We start from the raw sequence: 19,271 nt of genomic DNA on the forward strand, positions 1-19,271 counted from the left end.
TCTGCCTAGGGCATTCTAACACAAGTGTGAGAGATGGTGCTAGAAAACCTCAGATTCCACTCCATCCTCAGAGCACATGGTTCTGAATGGCCAGCCACTGTGCAGATGGGCTGTTTGTTGTACAGAAGTGAAGGGAACTAGGTATAGTAGCCCATGCCGCACTACTCTGGAGGCAGAGGCAGGCAGATCCGTGTGAGTTGAGGTGAGTTCCAGGCCAGTGAGGGCTACGTAAAGAGACCCTGACTCAGAAACCCTCAGAGGACAAAAATCTGAAAATAAATTAGACCAAAAATATTTCTGAAGACTGTGGAGCTGGACTGGTACCTAGTTATCTGAAAGCTAAGAGGCAAACATGCAGATTTGTTTTAGCCCAACACGTGGAAGGAGGAGGTTGGAGAATTTAGCATTCAAAGCCACCACTATGGGCTGCCTAGTAAATCCTTGCCACAAAGCAGCAATAGTAAGGAGCTGGAGAGAGAGGTCATGGGTTATGAGCACTAGCTACTCTTCCAGAGCACCTTGCTTTGTATTCCAGCTCCCACGGCCATCTGTAACCCCAGTGTCCTGTGGGCATCAGGCATACATGTAGGCACAACACTCATGTACCCAAAGTAAACGGAAATGAATTAAAGAGCCCAACAGGGTGGCTCAGCTGATAAAGTTACTTGCAGTTGGAGCCTGACAATCTGTTTAACCCTCAGGACCCAGTAAAGGTGGAAAGAGAGAACTGACCCCACAGCGCTACCCTCTGGCCTTTCCAGGTCACTGCAGCAAGTGCATGTGCACACACATGCTATCATAAATTTTTTTTAAACCTTATTTATTTAATATACATTCGTACACTTGTAGCTGACTTCAGACACACCAGAAGAGGGTGTCAGATCTCATTACGGTTGATTGTGAGTCATCATGTGGTTGCTGGGAATTGAACTCAGGACCTTTGGAAGAGCAGTCAGTGCTCTTATCCTCTGAGCCATCTCACCAGCCCAATTTTTTTTTAACTAGGAAAAAAGAGAAGTGTTTTCATGACACACATATTCAAACACAAACCTGCTTATGCTATTCAGAAGTTCTGGAGCACAAGGGCAGAGTGCACACACAACCAAGAAAGTGGCTACAGGAACTTAACTGCAATCCTATGGAAAGTCATTTTAGGCTAGGAAGGTGGTCCATGCCTGTAATCCCAGCCTGTCTACCTGGGAATGGTGTCTTTGGACTCCTGCCTCAGGCTTCCAGGTGGAGGCTGTGGGCATCGTGACATCACCACAGCCATCCACATAAGAGACCCCCTCTTCCCCTCAATTCTGTGACTTTACTTCACATTCAGCAGGTTAGTCCTTATCCAGGTTGACTGCATTGTTTTAAATGTGGTGAGAGACACGAGGTGCCAGCACAAAGAGCTTGTCTGTGACTTCTCATCCTTATTACATTTTCTGGACAAATAGACAAGATACAATGTGGAGCACCTGAAGTCCTGTCTGCTTCACTGCACATTTACACGTCAGACAGTTCCTTGGAGGCCCATCCACTCCATGGATGCGCTTTTGAATGCTGATAGTGTATTCTTGGGTCGCGTATTGGTTGATGGCGGAAGACCCCTTCTTGTCACCCTTCCTTACTGGAACCATTCTGTCAAGCTCAAGTTTGAAAGGAAGGGCTCAAAGGATTGTGGGAAGGGAAGCCAGGTGTCAAGTATACCTTGCAGGTGGTAGCAGGCTGGAGAGAGGAGGTGTGGGCAGGACATGTGAGAATATAATGATGTACCAGACTCATGCAATGCGGAACAAGGTATACAACAGTGGCTCTGTCAGAGCATCTCACTGGATGTGTCTCTGTGTTTTCCAGGCAATCGACAGCATCCATCAAGTCGGCGTGTACTGTCTTGCCCTGGTGCCAGCTAACACGTTACCAAAAACCCCACTAGGAGGAATCCATATATCCCAGACAAAACAGCTCTTTCTGGAGGGTTCTCTACACCCGTGTAATATCCTCATGTGCCCACATACGTGTGTGACGAACTTGCCAAAGCCCCGACAAAAGCAACCAGGTAATAATGTGGCTTCTAGCTGTGCCGTCACAGTGCGGCTTCCAGAGGCCCGCCTTTCACTGTGTAGTGTGTGGGCGTGGACTCTGCAAGACTGATAACACAAGAATCATAGAAGCTGACCAGCAGCCAGCAAGCCTGCTGTGGGGTAGGGGACACACTACTTCTGAGTAGTCTGCACCATGATCATAGCTCCCCTGGGACAAAGACAAAGTCACGTGGCTCATTAGTACAGAGCTGAGCCTGCAGCTCTTGGTGCCATTGTAAGGTATTGATTTGCTGTGGGAATCCCATGCCTAGAATTAGCTTTCATTCCTTGGAGCTGTTGAAGTTTGATGTGGGCCTACAAGAGAACAGACATTTTCTAGATTATAAATAGAAGATAAACAGCATGCTTTGTGTTTGCTATTTTCAAGATATAAAGCAAAAGAATACAGACTGCCACTTGGAAAATTAAAAATACACAAATCCCCTTCTTGCCTGATGTCTAAACAGACTCACATTCCAGGGCTGGGAGAAAGCTAAGGCACGGTTCCCAGTAACCAGTTCTGATCAAATGTATGTCAGTCCAGTTTGGAAGGCAGAGACAGGTAAATCTCTGTGAGTTCAAGACCAGCTTGGTCTACATAGTAAGTTCCAGGCCAGCCGGGGCTACACAGTGAGAACCTGTCTCAATGAAAGAGGAAGGGACTTCTATGGCAAACGTGGCATACATGTTGTGTGGGGTGTGGCTAGCTGGAAGGAAGGGACTCAATGAAAGAGGAAGGGACTTAGAACTGATCTCACTAGCTTGTGCTGACATCTTTCCATTAATAGAGAAGGGAGTGAGCAGTCTGGTTAGCTTGCTGTGTGCCTGGAAACACTGGAGCTCAGATCCAGCCTCTCCAGGTACCCCAGGCCTTCAAATGCATTGAGAGAAGAAGATGAAGCAGAAAGAGTGGTTTTTGAATGCACTTTGTGTGGTGACCTTGCTGAAAGGTGACCAGCAGGCACAGGGGTGCGGGGATGCAGCCGAGGTGAGCCCACAACTCCCTCTGCAGCTTGGTGTGAAGATGCCAGTACAGTGTACTGGTTGAGTACTGCGGGTACTGCCATCCCAAAGTCCAGCCACACCACTTGGCATCAGCTACCGTATTGTAGCAACAGCGGGTTCTGCTAGTGGGAACAGAAGGTTTATGGAGGCTGGCATTCTGCTCTGTGTGCTCATTCATTGGCTCTTGGTTGTTGGGGCTCCTGTTCTAAAGAGTCTGAATCAGTCTTCCTCATTACTCAGGAAACGTAAATGGGAACTGGAGAGGTGGCTGAGTGATAAAGACTCATTTTGCTCTTCTAGAGGGTCTGAGTTCAGATCTGAGCATGCGGATCAGGTGTACCCTCAGCAGATCAGATACCCTCTTCTGGTCTCCATTGGGTTCCCACACATGCTATATTCATGTTCCCTCACAGACATAAACATAAAAATGAAGCAAACTGCAGAAGGAGGGTCTCGAGAACATCATCTGCATAGGTCTATGGCAAACGTGGCATGCATGTTGTGTGGGGGGTGGCTAGCTGGAAGAGTGTGGGTTTAGTGTGTGCAAGCCCCTGGATTCAATCCCCAGCACTGAAGAAACACAAGGACAAATGTGTCTACACCTTAAGTCTCATTGCTTATGTTAAAAATGTTAAAAGCTGGGCTGGTGAGATGGCTCAACAGGTAAAAGCACAGACTGCTCTTCTGAAGGTCATGAGTTCAAATCCCAGCAACCATATGGTGGCTCACAACCACCGGTAACAAGATCTGACGCCTTCTCCTGGTGTGTCTGAAGACAGCCACAGTATACTTACATATAATAAATAAATAAATCTTTTAAAAAATGTTAAAGCCGGGCGTGGTGGCGCACGCCTTTAATCCCAGCACTCGGGAGGCAGAGGCAGGCGAATTTCTGAGTTCGAGGCCAGCCTGATCTACAAAGTGAGTTCCAGGACAGCCAGGGCTATACAGAGAAACCCTGTCTCGAAAAATCCTAAATAAATAAATAAATAAATAAATAAATGTTAAAAGCTAAAAGTTATCAAGCCTATTTAACGTTAAAAGTCTTCCATTTATTTACTGTGAGTAAATCATATTTTAAGTAATGGTATGGCTGTTGTGTTTTTTGAGATAGGATCTGGCTGTGTCACCCTGGCAGGCGTGGTCACCCTGCCTTCAGCCTCCCCATTGCTAGATTACACAGATGCCCACCGTCTCCTGGTGAGCAAGGGTGTTTCAATGAAAAGTCACGTTAGAGTAGATGCTTTTAAAATGTTCTTACAGGTACAGTAGACTTTTAAGTTTTCCTTTAAATTTCTTTTTGTGTGTATTTTTGTCAGCATTTGTTCCTATGTATCACATAGTGCAGTGCCCAAAGTAGCCAGAAGAGGGTGTAGAATTCCCTGGAACTGGGTTGCAGATGGCTGTGAGCCTTGCTATTGGTGCTAGAAATTGAACCCAGGTCCTGAAAGAGCAACAGGTGCCCTCCTAAGGACCAGCTCCGTAGCCTCCAGTGTTGCTCTCTCTGGGATTGCCTCCTGAGGCCTCGTGGCTGAGACCGAGAGCAGAGCAGTTTGAGAACACTGACAGCTAGCGAAGCTTGTGTGAGTGAACCACGCCTGGATATTTACTTTTGAAAGTGAGCCTGGTGCCATTTCCGTATATTTAAGGTCGTGCAGATGCTGCAAATGAAAGAACTGCGTACTAAGCACCACCGTTGCTCAGAATCCAGCTGGCAGCAGGCTGCTCTAAGCACCACCGTTGCTCAGAATCCAGCTGGCAGCAGGCTGCTCTGTGGGGACTTTCCCCGTTGACTGTACAGTAGATCGCACGCCTCATGACCCGCTACCCATACTAAGAAAGTTTCATGTTTCTATTGGGAAAGGTGCTGAATTAGTACAAAAGAAACGTGAGCCTTTCTTCACTTGCTTGTTTCAGCTGACTTTTTCACTGCAGTAGCAGGTCACGGTTGCGCATGACCCTTGACTGCCTTATTCTAACACAGATGGTTAAAGGCGTGGGCTCCCCATCTCATTGTTTACTTTTAATAAAGTACTTCTCATAGCCTCTTTACAGTATGCATGACATTTTCTCTCTAGTTCTCTCTCTTTCTCTCTCCCTCTCTCTCCCTCTCCCCCCCCCCAGATACACACACACACACACACACACACACACACACACACGTGCGCGCATTATGGCATACATACATTTAGAAGTCAGAAGACAAGCTGCAGGAAGGACTGGGTTTTCTTCTCCACTCTGTGGCCCTACAGACGGACTTCCTATCATCAGACCTGGCGGCAAACGCCTTTACCCACCGAACTGTCTGCTTGCCCAGCACTGTTCATGTGTCTAATGAACGCAGTCTATATCCTGTAGGTGATAACTTCTTGTAGAGAGACATAGGAACTGTAGACTGTGGAGTGCAACTGTCTCTGTAGATCTCAGTTCAGTCGTTGCCTGTGTGCCCTTCCCCCCACCCCCCATTTTATCTTTCTCCAGTCCTTCCCACTGCCCTGCTTTGTCCACAGTGTGTACATATTGGTACCTTTTTCACTGGAATACAGGCTCTTGGCCATTGCTGAATGAACTTTTGAACCAGTGTAGGCCAGTCTGGAAATGCTTTGGGAGTATGTAACTTGAACCACTGTTCTCAGGTTGGTTTTGTTTGGGTTTGCAGGTGTAGGCCCTGCTTCTGTGATGGTTGGGAATCTGGTTGCTGGTAAACGCATAGCACAGGCTGCCGGAAGGGACCTGGGCCAAATAGAAGAGAATGACCTGGTGAGGAAGGTAAGCCCCATTCGGCCAGGCTCGTCCCTGTGAACACAGAGTGCAATGGGAACTATTACATGAATCCTTGAAACTTGCTGACCCTGAGTCCTTTCTTCTGCGTTGTGATTTTAGCACCAGTTCCTGGCAGAGATTTTGCAGTGGCGAGCCCAGGCAACTCCTGACCATGTCCTCTTCATGCTGTTAAATGCCAAGGTATTAAAATCACTTGCAAGATTGGAGAGTGTTTGCCCAGCATGGGCAAGGCCCTAGGCTTAACCCCAAGCCACATAACTGGGCATAGTAATGCATGCCTGCAATCCCAACACTTAGGAGGTAGAAGCAGAAAAATTTGGAGTTAAAGATCATCCTCAAACTACTTAGCCTCGGCCAGCCTGTTCCATGAGAACCGTCTCAAAACAAAGAATAGAGAAAGAAAGAAACGTTAGCTGGGCAGTGCGGCCCATGCCTTTAGTCCTAGTACTCCAGAGGCAAAGGAGGGCCAATCTCTGTTTGAGGCTAGCCTGGTCTCCAGAGTGAGTTCCAGTACAGCCTGGAGTACACAAAGAAACCCTGTCTCAAAAAAGCAAAGAGAGAAAAAAGAAAGAAAGGAAAGGAAGATAGATTAACAAAACACTAAGAAAGAAAGACTGTAAATATATTTGGTTTAAGATAATTAACATACCCTTCGAACCTCGGACACGAAAAAGAGGAATCCACACCTATTTTTTGTTTCCAGGGGAGTTGTCTCAGCCGATAATTCAGCCAGAAGCCAAGCCTGTTGAGTGTAATGTCTTCGTGACTGTACTTGTGTGTGTCTCTGTCTCTGCACTGAACTTATCCTGATTGTCCTTCTTGTATTGAAGGGAACTACTGTGTGCACAGCCAGCTGCCTTCAGCTTCATAAGCGAGCAGAGAGGATCGCTTCAGTACTTGGTGACAAGGGACATCTGAATGCAGGGGACAATGTAGTATTGCTCTACCCGCCTGGTAAGACTGGGATTGGTAAACTGGACTCCGAACTGTATTATTAGATACCACACAGCAGGAGAGGACAGGAACTCAGGGACACTGTCCACCACCACAGAGCCGGCATGTTCCTACACCAAACGTGCTGTTCTCACGGGTGTGGCCCAGGCTGTACCCTGAGTCAAGCAGTGTGGAAGCTCTGCTGAGATTCTGTCTGTTTTTAATTCCCTTCTGTTTCTGTCAGTGCCTCCTACATAAAAGGTGCCCAGGCCAGGCATGGCAGCACACTGCTGTGATTCCTGTCCTCAGGGGGTTGCAGCAAGAGTTACATGGTGAGTTCCAGGGCTGTATAACAAGACTTATAAGCAGCCGAGTATGGTAACACACACCTTTATTCCCAGGACTCAAGAGGTTGAGACTCTGAGTTAAGGCCAGCCTGGTCTACATAGTGAGTTCCAGGATAGCCAGGACCTTATGTTGAGACTTGTCTCAAACAACAACAAAAAATAGCAAGGCTTGGGAGCACCCACCTGCCACCCTTGGGAGGTAGAATATATATGTGTGTGTGTGTGTGTGTATGTATATACACACATATACATATATATGCATATATATGTATGTACACACACGCGCGCGCACACACACACACACATTGTCCTCCAGCACATATAGGCAGCTCACAACACTGAAACTCCAGTTCAGAATATCTCTTGCCTCTTCTGACCTCCAGGGGTCCTGTGAGTTTGTGGTGCAAGATATACATGCCGACAAAGCACTGATACACATAAATACACAAAAATAAATGTTTAACTCCCGCGCTCCCCCCCCCCCCAATGAGAAACCAAACAAACCTAACTGGCATGGGAACGCAGTACTAACGCCGCAGAGGCACAGGGACCCTGAAGCTCAGTGACCAGCTGGTGCTGCCATGAGGCGAGCTCCAGGTTCCGTGGAAGAAAAGGAGATAAGGAGAAGAGGCCGGAGAGATGGAGCCGTAGTTGAGTTCTTGCTGCTTTTCCAGAGGACCAGAGTCAGTTCACCCACATCTCGTGGCTCACAGCTGCCTGGGGCTCCAGGTCTAATGCTCTTCTCTGGCTTCTGCAGACACACACACACAGGTGCATACGTAGGAACAGACACACACATACATACAAGAGGACATAGAGGAGTCTAACATCAGTCTCTGACCTCCACCTACATGTGCACACACACACTGAAATGAATAGGCTCCAGTAAGCATTGGGGGACTGAGTAGATGAGTGAAGACTCCTTGGCCTGTGGGCATCCTCCAAGCTAGGCATGCTAGTGTTCGCCTACTTTCCCAGCTCCCAGCCAAGGCCAGCCTGAGCAACATGCTGAGATCCCGTCCATTAAAAAGGGAGTGAGGGGGCTGAAGAAGGTCAGTAATGAAGGTCAGAGCGCAGGCCAAGGCTCTGGGGACTTATCTCCTCTTCACCCTATGACTGATGGGGACACTGTGGCTCTTTCATCCTTTGGAATACAACTGTCTCTTTGTAAGATAAACATAGAATTTCGTTGGTGAAAGTGTTGTATAAACAGTCATTCTTAGAGTTTATTTACTTATTACTGTGTGTGTGGCATGTGTCAGTGTAGGACATGGACGTCAGAGGATGACTTTCAGGACTTGCTTCCCTCTTTCCACTGTGGGATCCAGAAATGGAACTCAGGTCGGCAGTGAGCGTAGCGTGCAGTGAGCATAGCGTGCAGGGAGCATAGCATGTGCCTTTACCTGCTGAGTGTCTCACTAGCCCAGGATGCAGAGTCTTAGGTAAAAGATCTGAATTGAAAGGCAAACACAAGAAAAAACAAAGCACAATGGCGTTTGCATGTCCCTCCTTTGTTCCGTCTGTTCTGACCGGAATGCCCAGAGTCCTTTGCTAGTCTGTCTCTATTGCTCCACCTCACTGCTTCTGGTCTCTTCCCCTCCTCTCCTTCACTCTGTGGTTCCTGCTATGCTGTTCAGAGACGTCTGTCCCGGGAGGACGCATCATGTATGTTCACGTGAAGCTGCCTTCAGTCTACAGGATTGCCGTGGCAGGATTGCCCATAGCACTGAGCCGCCTTCACTGACCCACAGTCTAGGGAGTCCGGTTGCTTTTCCTGCACCAGCTTTTGTGCAGGGGAAGCTCAGTGATCCTCACCTCTCCTCTGTCCTTATTTCCTTAAATACCCTGGATTTCTAAGTACAGCAAATGATAACGGCCTACCTTCCAGCATCTTCCAAGAGCTCACTGCTGGGCCTGAGGATGTAGCTCACTAGCCATGTGCAAAACTCTGGGTTCAATTGCCAACACAACCCAAGTGTGTGTGTGTGTGTGTGTGTGTGTGTGTGTGTGTGTGTGTGTGTGTGTGTTTAAAGATGGTCTCCATTTTAGCCTAGGTTGGCTTTTAACTATTGCTATGTAGTCCAGGCAGATCTTGAACCCTTGGCAATTATGCCTGCTTCAACATCTCAAATGCCACGTATGAGCCACTGTGCTAGACTTTCTATTCTTAATTATTAAACTTTAATTTTGTCAATATCTTATTTAAATCATGGTCTAAGCTACATGAACCAGGTATGGTGGTTCACACCTCTTATCCCAGAGGTTGACAGATCATTCTGGAGAGACCTAATATGCAGCCCACATGTCACCTGGTTGGGCCTGACTGTTCGGAGGCTCTGGGTTTAGCTCCTTGGTGACAGCTGCAGCTAAGTGACTCCCCTGACAATGTCCTCTGTCTCATAGGCATCGAGTTGATTGCTGCATTCTACGGCTGCCTGTATGCAGGATGTATACCTGTGACCGTGCGGCCCCCTCATGCGCAGAACCTCACTGCTACCTTGCCCACAGTACGCATGGTCGTTGATGTAAGTGCCTGTCTGATCCCATTCCAGAATCCACACTCAAACAACTAAGACTTCTGCAGTCACTTCTTGCTTCCTTAGTGTCAAGTAGTCAGGTTTTTCTCCTAAAACCTCTCCCTTCATGCTGTGGTGTGTACCTGTGATTCCAGCACAGGGCGGAGGCAGGGGCTGTGAACACTCATGCAAACAAACAGCACACTAAAGCAAACTACAGCTTTCTCCTCTGCTTTTATCTGGCCTCCAAGTCTTTGAGGAGACTCGGAGAGCAGTGATGGGTAGGATAGGAACTATACATGCTAGTCCTAAACCCTGAGGAGGAGAGCTCTCTGCTCAGTCATTTTTCCATAGAGGTGACCCCTATTTCCTTCTTAAATAAAATACATTATTACCTGTCGGACTTTTGTCCTACGTAAGAACCAGTATAATTCTTCATTTCAGGTTCTCCCAGTCAGGTCATTTTTGGGTTAATTTTGTATATTTAGTTAGCATTAAAATATGCATGGGGAGGGGAACCCCCAGGGCCCCACCCCAAGAATGGAGAGTCACTTGTGTTTAGGAGTGTGGTCACTGATAAATTAAAGAGCGCTGGGAGGGAATGAGATGAGGGAATGAGATGAGGGAGAAGATAGTAGGGTGGATATAACAAGACACATTGTAAAACTGTGTGAAGCTTTCAAAGAAACAAAAATTAAATATTTTTAAAAAGCTCTGCAGAGCTGGGATATGGCTCAGTGGTCAGCACTTGTTACTCCTTAGCAACACAAACAGAAACCCCTGAATTTTGTTCTGGAGGTGCTAGGAGGTTTTCTGATCTGGTTAGGTTTGGTTTTTCGAGACAGTGTTTCTCTGTGTAGCTCTGGCTGACCTGGAACTCACTCTGTAAACCAGACTGGCCTCGAACTCACTCGGCCTCTGCTTCCCCCATGCTGGAATTAAAGGTGTGCGCTGCCACTGCCCCACATAAGTCTTTATAATATATGACAATTGAAATGGAATAAACCTACATTGTTTGATATACTGAGACCTTTAGCAGAAGGCAGCCTGGGCCAGCGCACTGACAGGCCGGACAGTTGTAATGATGGGGCGTTTGTCTCTCCGAGGGCTGCTGTCGAGTCAGTAGCTTCAGCCTCAGCATAAGACACACTATCATAGACGATACAGTTTAATTCAGAAAAGCAAATGTCCTTGTTAGCTCCTACCTTGAGGTCTGGGGAAGCATTGGGAGTCTCTTTCTGTTGACTCATTTTGTGGGTGAAAGTAGGTCACTGCATCTCCTCGAACTGCTGAGCAGTGGGCACTTCTGTCTGGCTCCATGGCCTCAGACTGTTGTCTCCGCTGCACCCCAATTCTAAGCTCTCACACCTCCTCCCCTTCTCTCAGCACTACAGGATCTATGTCTCGGTCTTCTGTCGTTACAAAGGTTAGGATAGCAGGGTTCTTCCTGAGAGTATGCCCATTGTTAGCAGCAGCCTCTGTTGTTAGAACATGGCTGTCATCCTGGTAGAATTAAGTGTGACACATTTTCTGAAATAAAAACCCAAAAACAACGGCATGGTGGTACACGCCTTTAATCCCAGCACTCGGGAGGCAGAGGCAGGCGGATTTCTGAGTTCGAGGCCAGCCTGGTCTACAAAGTGAGTTCCAGGACAGCCAGGGCTATACAGAGAAACCCTGTCTCGAGAAACCAAAAAAAATAAATAAAATAAATAAATAAATAAATAAAAATTAAAAACAAAAAAAAACAGTTATACAACTCAGGATGGTGAGCAGGCTCCTCTTAGCATCACCAATGCTAAGCCTTCTGCTCTTTACTGTTGTGCCTGTGTTTCCAGGTCAGCAAGGCAGCGTGTGTCCTTACCACTCAAACTCTGATGAGGTTGCTCAAGTCTCGAGAGGCAGCGGCAGCTGTGGATGTGAAAACCTGGCCAGCCATCATTGATACAGGTGAACTGGGATGGGGTGGGGGAGGGAATTGCTCAGGGCAGTTGCCATTCACTGCCAGAGGTTTCCTAGAGTCTCACACCACACAGCTTTCCTGCCTTAACACCCTTCATCTGCTGACACAGAACAAAGCCAGATATCCAGCAAATGTGTACTACCAACACAGACGACACGGTAAAGCCAAGTCCAAGAACCAGCCCATAATGTGCTAAATGCTCTTTAAACAAAGTATCTTGCTGGATGTGATGGCTTTTATCTATAATCTCAGAACTCTAGAGTTTGAGGCAGAAGGATCACTAGTTCAAGCCCACGATATACTACATCATGAGAGACTGTCCAAAAAAAAAAAAAAAAAGACAAAAATGATGCTGCTCACATCGTCTAAAGGTGGTTCTGTTTCATGGCCAGGTGTCTGTAGGTCCATGAAGTACTGAGACCAAGGAAAGGTCCTAGGGAGAGGCCCTGTGTCAGCAACCAAGGTGGATGACTCCTGAGAAATGACACCCAAAGTGAACCTCTGGCTTCCACTGACACACAGAGACATACACACACACACGCATACCTGACACATGTGCATGTAGACACACCTACATGTGTACACACACACACACAGTATTGAGACAGTCTGATCCTTGACTTATAATGTGATATAATTAAAACAACCGTGGGGGCTGGAGAGATGGCTCAGCTGTTAAGAGCACTGACTGCTCTTCTGGAGGTCCTGAGTTCAATCCCCAGCAACTGCATCGTGACTCACAACCCTCTGTAATGGGATCCAAAGTCCTCTTCTGATGTGTCTATAGACAGTGACATTGTACTCACATACATACAAATAAATAAATCTTTTTAAAACACCAAAACCAAAACCAACCATGGACTAGAAGTTAGAAGACCTGGGCTCCAGCCTGAGCTTCATTTATTAATGCCATTTGTACAACCCATTCTAAAATACTGTCGTTGTACCTAAACATATCAAATGTGATGTAATGTGGAAACCAGAATGTGCATACATGTTAGCTGCTATTCACATTAAAAAGTGGGGGAAGACATGGGAGGCTTCATGGAACAGGACGGTGTGGGCTCTGCACCTAGATAAGACTTAAATCCTGACTGACGCCGCTGCAGCTCTGAGCTCCTCTTTCGCTTGGGCCAAAGCCTCTGTAAATGAGGTTTATAGAGACTGCAGTAGTGTCCAGCTGTAGTGTGCAGCCGCAGTGGTGACTGCTAAACCCTGCTAAAGAAGTCTTTGGCTTGACCAGCAGTAGGCACCCTGTGGCATGAGGTTTAAAATTCACTGTTGTTTCTTAACCAAGAAAGCCAAAGAGCATCAGAGGGGCGTGGTTGGACTACAGACATCTTGACTTGTTTGACTTGGAATTACAAAGAAAATCTGGGATAAGGCAGAGATATCCCACCAAATCTAGTTTTCTGCAGTACTGGAAGTGAGTGCACGCAGGGCTCTGCACGTGAGTCAGTGTGTCCCCAGCACGGGAGAGGTATTTTAATGAGTGAAAGACAGTAACTCCCTCTAGAGGAGGGCTTGTCTCACCTTTAAAGTTGCTGTGGTAAAGTCTTATGAGAAAATAGCTTAAGGAAGGAAAAGAGTGTTCTGCTCACAGCTCACAGCTCACACCACAGCGCCGTGGTGGAGAGTCTAAGCAGCAGGAACTTGGGGCAGCAGCTGGTCAAATGGCCCCTGCGGTCAGGAGGAAAAGAGTAATGGATGCTTTTGTGGGTCCAGCCTTTTCATGTTTATGTGCTTCAGGAACGGAGCTCTTGGTTTGCTGTGATGCCCCTATACAGTGGTCTTCTCAGTTCGATTTCCCTAATCAAGATTCTTTCTCATAAGCATGACCAGAGGCTAACCTCATCAAAATAAATCTCTGATACATGTGCCTAGAAGGGGACTGCAGGGGACTCCAAGTCCTGTCATCCTGTCAGATAACAGTCAGCACTGTCACACATGCACGATTAGTACAAGATACTAAACTGCAAGTGATGTGTTTTAATAAGAAAGTGTTAGCCGGGCGTGGGGCCGCACACCTTTAATACCAGCACTCGGGAGGCAGAAGCAGGCGGATTTCTGAGTTCGAGGCCAGCCTGGGCTACTGAGTGAGTTCCAGGACAGCCAGGGCTACACAGAGAAACCCTGTCTCGAAAAACCAAAAAAAAAACAAAAAACAAAAAACAAAAAAACAAAGTGTTACAATAGCGACTGCATTGTGAGCGTATTTACAGTTCTTTTCTAAGTGGTTCATGTGGGAGCTGCAGAGATGCTCCGATGTGAGAGCACTTGCTGTTCCTGCAAGGACTCAGGCTCAATTCCCAGCACCCACATGGTGCTCACAATCCCGTAACTGCAGTTCCAGGGGATCCGTGCCTCCTTCCTACTTCTCCAGGAGACTCTTGCGTGCCTGTGAGCACACACACAAAATCAGTGAATTCACAAAGGAGAGGCTAAGTGCTTCCTTTGAATTTACTTTGCAGGAGCACTGTGAAGGTGGGGATTCTGGAGATCTATGTTAGAGAAAAGTAGAAGAGATGACAGGGGAGTGACCCTGGGACACAGAGCTGGTGACATGGGGGGAGTGACCCTGGGACACAGAGCTGGTGACATGGGGGGAGTGACCCTGGGACACAGAGCTGGTGACATGGGGGGAGTGACCCTGGGACACAGAGCTGGTGACATGGGGGGAGTGACCCTGGGACACAGAGCTGGTGACATGAGGGAGTGACCCTGGGACACAGCTGGTTTACCTCTGGAGTAGCACTAGCACACTGCTTTTTACCATGCTGTTAGCTATGGAGACGTCTGCCGAAGAAGTCACACAGTATGGAGTTGTGGATACCCTTTGCCTAGTGGCATCACAGCCCTGCCTTGCTGAAGATGACTGTCATGAGCTGCGGGATTGGTGACAAAAGCTCAGGCCTTCACACATCCCAGAGCTGGCTCGGCCTTAGGAAGCCAGAAATGGTGAAGGAGCAATGGTGTCCATGTTCTAGCATGTCCACTTTACAGCCAATCTCTTCGTGCTTTGCAGATGACTTACCCAGGAAACGGCTACCTCAGCTGTATAAACCGCCCACTCCTGAGATGTTGGCGTATCTTGATTTCAGCGTTTCCACAACTGGCATGCTCACAGGGGTGAAGGTAAGGCAGTAATGCCTGCTTTGTGCTGCTGAGCTGCCAGGCTGCAGTACACAGCTGTGACCACTGCTGGGGACCTCAGCTGGGGAAGGCCAGAGGCTGTGCCAGATGCCAGTGGGTGGATCAAGTGTCCTGGCTATATTTAAATCTGAGCACCAGCTCTTCCGGAGAAAGTTATCCCAGAGGATTTGCACGATGAAGTGCTGGGGCCAGACACTTTAAATAGTAAAGTCAGTTTGCAGCCTTCACTTGGTCGCCATGACACTGTCAACTATGGAGTAGAAACCTGTCTTCTTAGGCTATGAAGCAGTTAAACCCACACGTGAAGAGAGAGTTGGGGGAGCTGAGGCTGGTGAGCGCAGCTTCTCTGCCCAGGGTGACAGTCCGTCCTTCTGTGTCCCTTGCTTCACAGATGTCCCACTCTGCAGTCAATGCTCTCTGCAGAGCCATCAAGCTGCAGTGCGAATTGTACTCTTCCCGGCAGATCGCCATCTGCCTTGACCCTTACTGTGGACTTGGCTTTGCACTCTGGTGTCTCTGCAGGTAGGATGGAGAAGCCCAAATGTGGGCTTTGGGGGCTGTGGCCACCTCACCCTTCCTTTAGCTCACTTGGCTTGGTGAACTGTGAGGGAAATCCTGCTATTTCCAAAATCTAAACACCTTGTGTGTTGCTGATGTTTGTTTAGTGTTATCTGAGTTGTTTTTTATTCTCCTCGCTAAGGTTTTTGCCTCCCAGAAAATGGCGCTGTTCCCATACCTGCTTTCTGCTCCATCCTATAATCCTAGTTTTAGCAGCAAAGCCAAGTCAGAAGCTGATTCTCGGGTGAAGTATGACATGTTTGACAGCCAGAATGTGCCCCCTAGGCTTGGCAGGAAGGGCCTAGTGGAAGGCAGTGACATCATGTGGCTGGAACGCAGCAGTCTGCCCTGACCAGATTGCTTCCTGAGGACTGGCAGGTCCCTGCTCTTTTCACTGCCTGCCAGGAACACATATCTCAGGCCTGCCTTTCCACTTCCTGTGCAGATCCCAAGAATGTCTCACAAGTACCTGTCACTCCTCCAGCACCCTCCTCCTGTCCCCATCTCCATCTGGGTAGTGCTGTCCACCAGGGCCCAGAGTAAAAACTTAGGTGTCATCTTCAACTTTCCATCTACATACCAACTGCATATAATGCTTATTGGTTCAGTTGTTCCAATACCTGTCTATACATTAAAGTTATTTCTGGCACTTGGAAAAATTCAACAAGACCAAGAATGGTAACATGTACCTGTGATCCTAGAAGTTGTGGAGGCTGAGGTAGGAGAATCATAAGGCAAGCATGGTTGTCTAACAACTCTCCATCACAAAAAGGGAAAAGGGCTGGGGAGATGCTCAGCACCTAGGAGCACTTAAGAGCTGTTACTCTCAGAGGGCTCATGCTCCCATCAGCACCTAGGAGCACTCATGAGCTGTTACTCTCAGAGGGCTCGTGCTCCCATCAGCACCTAGGAGCACTTAAGAGCTGTTACTCTCAGAGGGCTCATGCTCCCATCAGCACCTAGGAGCACTCATGAGCTGTTACTCTCAGAGGGCTCATGCTCCCATCAGCACCTAGGAGCACTTAAGAGCTGTTACTCTCGGGCTGGTGAGATGGCTCAGTGGGTAAGAGCACCCGACTGCTCTTCCAAAGGTCCAGAGTTCAAATCCCAGCAACCACATGGTGGCTCACAACCATCCATAACGAGATCTGACTCCCCCTTCTGGAGTGTCTGAAGACAGCTACAATGTACTTCCATATAATAAATAAATAAATCTTAAAAAAAAAAAAAAAAACAAAACAAAAAAAAAAAAAAAAAAGAGCTGTTACTCTCAGAGGGCTCGTGCTCCCATCAGCACCTAGGAGCACTTAAGAGCTATTACTCTCAGAGGGCTCGTGCTCCCATCAGCACCTAGGAGCACTCATGAGCTGTTACTCTCAGAGGGCTCGTGCTCCCATCAGCACCTAGGAGCACTTAAGAGCTGTTACTCTCAGAGGGCTCGTGCTCCCATCAGCACCTAGGAGCACTTAAGAGCTGTTACTCTCAGAGGGCTCGTACTCCCAGCACCACAGCTGTCTGTGGCTACAGTAGCATGCCTTTAATCTCAGTGGTGGTTCACACCCTTGATCCCAGCACTTGGGAGACAGAGGCAGGCAGATCTCTGAGTTTTAGGCCAGCCTGGTGTATGGAGTGAGTTCCAATACAGCCAGGGCTACACAGAGAAACCCTGTTTCAAGAAACCAAAATAAATAGACAGGCAGGCAGACATAAAATGAAATAAAACTCTTCTTGAAAAAGGGAAAGAACAAGGTACAGTGGCTCCCGCCTGTGATTCTAGCCCTTGAGAGACTAAAATGGAAGGTTGCCCAAGGCTTCCTGTTATGGGATCACTGCATCTTCATACCCTGGCAGATTCCCCATTTTACATGAAAGACAGATGTTGGGGCCTTTTCTGGACTGAATTGACCCAGACAGACCCTAACTGTGGTTACTGAGCTCTTGGTCCAGGGTTTTTAGGGTTAGCTGTCATGGCTGCAGACCTTCCAGGTGACCCCCACATTCCTTCTGTTGCCCTGCTGTACTTACACTTTGTGAGTCAGTCCTCGTCATCCCTCACCCCGAGTACCATCCCTCCTAACTCTCTCCCAGCCTTTGGGGCTTCAGTTCCAAGTCCTCCTCCATGTTGGTTTTATAACAACACAGCCACACTCTAAGGGTAAAAGACTGGCCTCCGTGTGCCAGCAGCCACCTTTCACAGTTGCTCCAGCCTTTCAGATAATCCCTCTGCACTCTGCTCCAGGAATGCCATGCATGCTCTGTACTACATGCTGCCCCTCTGCCTTCCCAGCCCACCCCTACTTCTAGACACTCATTCTTGAGTGCTGCACCCCACCCCTGCTTTCTCAGTTTGAGTGAACTGATTTACTTCTGTGCTCTTGGCTCTTCCTGTGAATTTGTGTCACACCTACTGTAGCCTGCCTTGTTTTCTGGTCACGTGTCTTGTGAGTTATAAAGGGATGAGAGGAATGGTCAGCCTTGTACTAAAGGCCCTCTGCTGTCTCTGCCCTGCTAGGTACGATGCTGAGGGTAAGTGTGTCCACTCTCCACTTCCTTTTTTGCAGTGTGTATTCGGGTCACCAGTCCGTCTTGATCCCTCCTATGGAGCTGGAAAACAACCTTTTCCTCTGGCTCGCCACTGTCAACCAGTACAAGATCAGGGACACCTTCTGCTCCTACTCAGTCATGGAGCTGTGCACTAAAGGGCTGGGGAACCAGGTGGAGGTGCTGAAGGTGAGGAGCAAGCCCAGCGAGTGACCGGTCCTTAGAGGGTTGACGGACAGGCCAGGGCTGCTGCAGCCGGAGCAGGGTACTCAGCATGCCCGCTGCCCTTTCCTGCTGTCCAGGACTGAGTGGATAGCTCGTAAATGGCAGGGACTTGAACGGCCCTCTTCCTAACTTAGTGCATTCTTTCAAAGCTAATTTTATTCTGTGTGGAAAGGGAGAGGATCTATTTATATAACAGTATGTGGGAAACTCACTGCGGGTAGATTCTTCCCAGCAAAATGAGGACCCCAGAACACTGGAGATGAGGCACTCCCTGAAGGACAGGGTCCATGTTCATGTTTGCATCCAGTGGCCAGGTATGAGGAAGTCACATACTGAATTCCCTCCCTAACAGAGAAGTAGCACCCCAAGGACTAACACAGGTGGTGGGGAGCTAGCTGTCTGCAGACTAGGGAATGAGAGAAATGCAAGGGAATGGGGCTAGAACAGAAGTACAGTGCTGAGAAGAGAAGCCTAAAAGCTTGGGTTTTGGGGTACCCCCCTTCTTTTGTGGAGGTGATGGTGCAATCCAGGGCCTGTGCATCCTAGCCTGGTGCTTCCCTCCTCAGCCCCAGAGGAAAGGCATGGAGTAGATCAGCTGTAGGTGATAGTACCTAGGCATTTGGCCATTTCCTTTCTGAAAGATATTTTTCTCTGTGTCTGGGCCCAGAAGGTACCCCTTGGCTTTTCCCGAACAAGAAGGGATCTTTCTAACTATGTTTCTGACACCAATTTCTTGCAGACCAGAGGGATCAATCTTTCTTGCATCCGGACCTGTGTGGTGGTGGCAGAGGAGCGGCCCCGTGTCAGCCTTCAGCAGTCCTTCTCCAAGCTCTTCAAAGACATCGGTCTGTCCCCTCGAGCTGTCAGCACCACTTTTGGATCCAGAGTCAATGTAGCAATATGTTTACAGGTAACACCATGTTGATGTGTGGTATTTAATAATTCTATTAGTTCTTATTATGACCCTACGAGTCCCACAGTAATTGAGTCAGAGTTACATGGATTTATTTAATCAGCATTAGCATATTTACTGGGCGATGTTTTGATTTTGCTGTTTAAAAGATTTATTTATTTAATGTATGTGAGCACACTGTTGCAGACACACCAGAAGAGGGCATCAGATCCCATTACAGATGGATGTGAGCCACCATGTGGTTGCTGGGAATTGAACTCA

General features: G+C 48.0%; 1 protein-coding gene across 7 annotated transcripts in view; it reads left to right on the forward strand.

The window, feature by feature from the left end:
- Positions 1-19,271, forward strand: part of Dip2b (disco interacting protein 2 homolog B) — a 181,849-nt gene that overhangs the window by 146,670 nt on the left and 15,908 nt on the right. For all 7 annotated transcript variants that reach the window (XM_011245629.3, XM_011245630.3, XM_011245631.3 and 4 more), the window contains 10 exons: positions 1,846-2,047; positions 5,737-5,846; positions 5,961-6,041; positions 6,692-6,815; positions 9,545-9,666; positions 11,496-11,607; positions 14,646-14,755; positions 15,165-15,295; positions 17,893-18,061; positions 18,837-19,007. In XM_011245629.3, the coding sequence (XP_011243931.1) occupies positions 1,846-2,047; positions 5,737-5,846; positions 5,961-6,041; positions 6,692-6,815; positions 9,545-9,666; positions 11,496-11,607; positions 14,646-14,755; positions 15,165-15,295; positions 17,893-18,061; positions 18,837-19,007 (1,332 nt within the window). The remainder of the gene's footprint in view (positions 1-1,845; positions 2,048-5,736; positions 5,847-5,960; positions 6,042-6,691; positions 6,816-9,544; positions 9,667-11,495; positions 11,608-14,645; positions 14,756-15,164; positions 15,296-17,892; positions 18,062-18,836; positions 19,008-19,271) is intronic.

This window comes from Mus musculus, chromosome 15 (genome assembly GCF_000001635.26).
Source record: "Mus musculus strain C57BL/6J chromosome 15, GRCm38.p6 C57BL/6J".
Classification (NCBI taxonomy): Eukaryota; Metazoa; Chordata; class Mammalia; order Rodentia; family Muridae; genus Mus; species Mus musculus.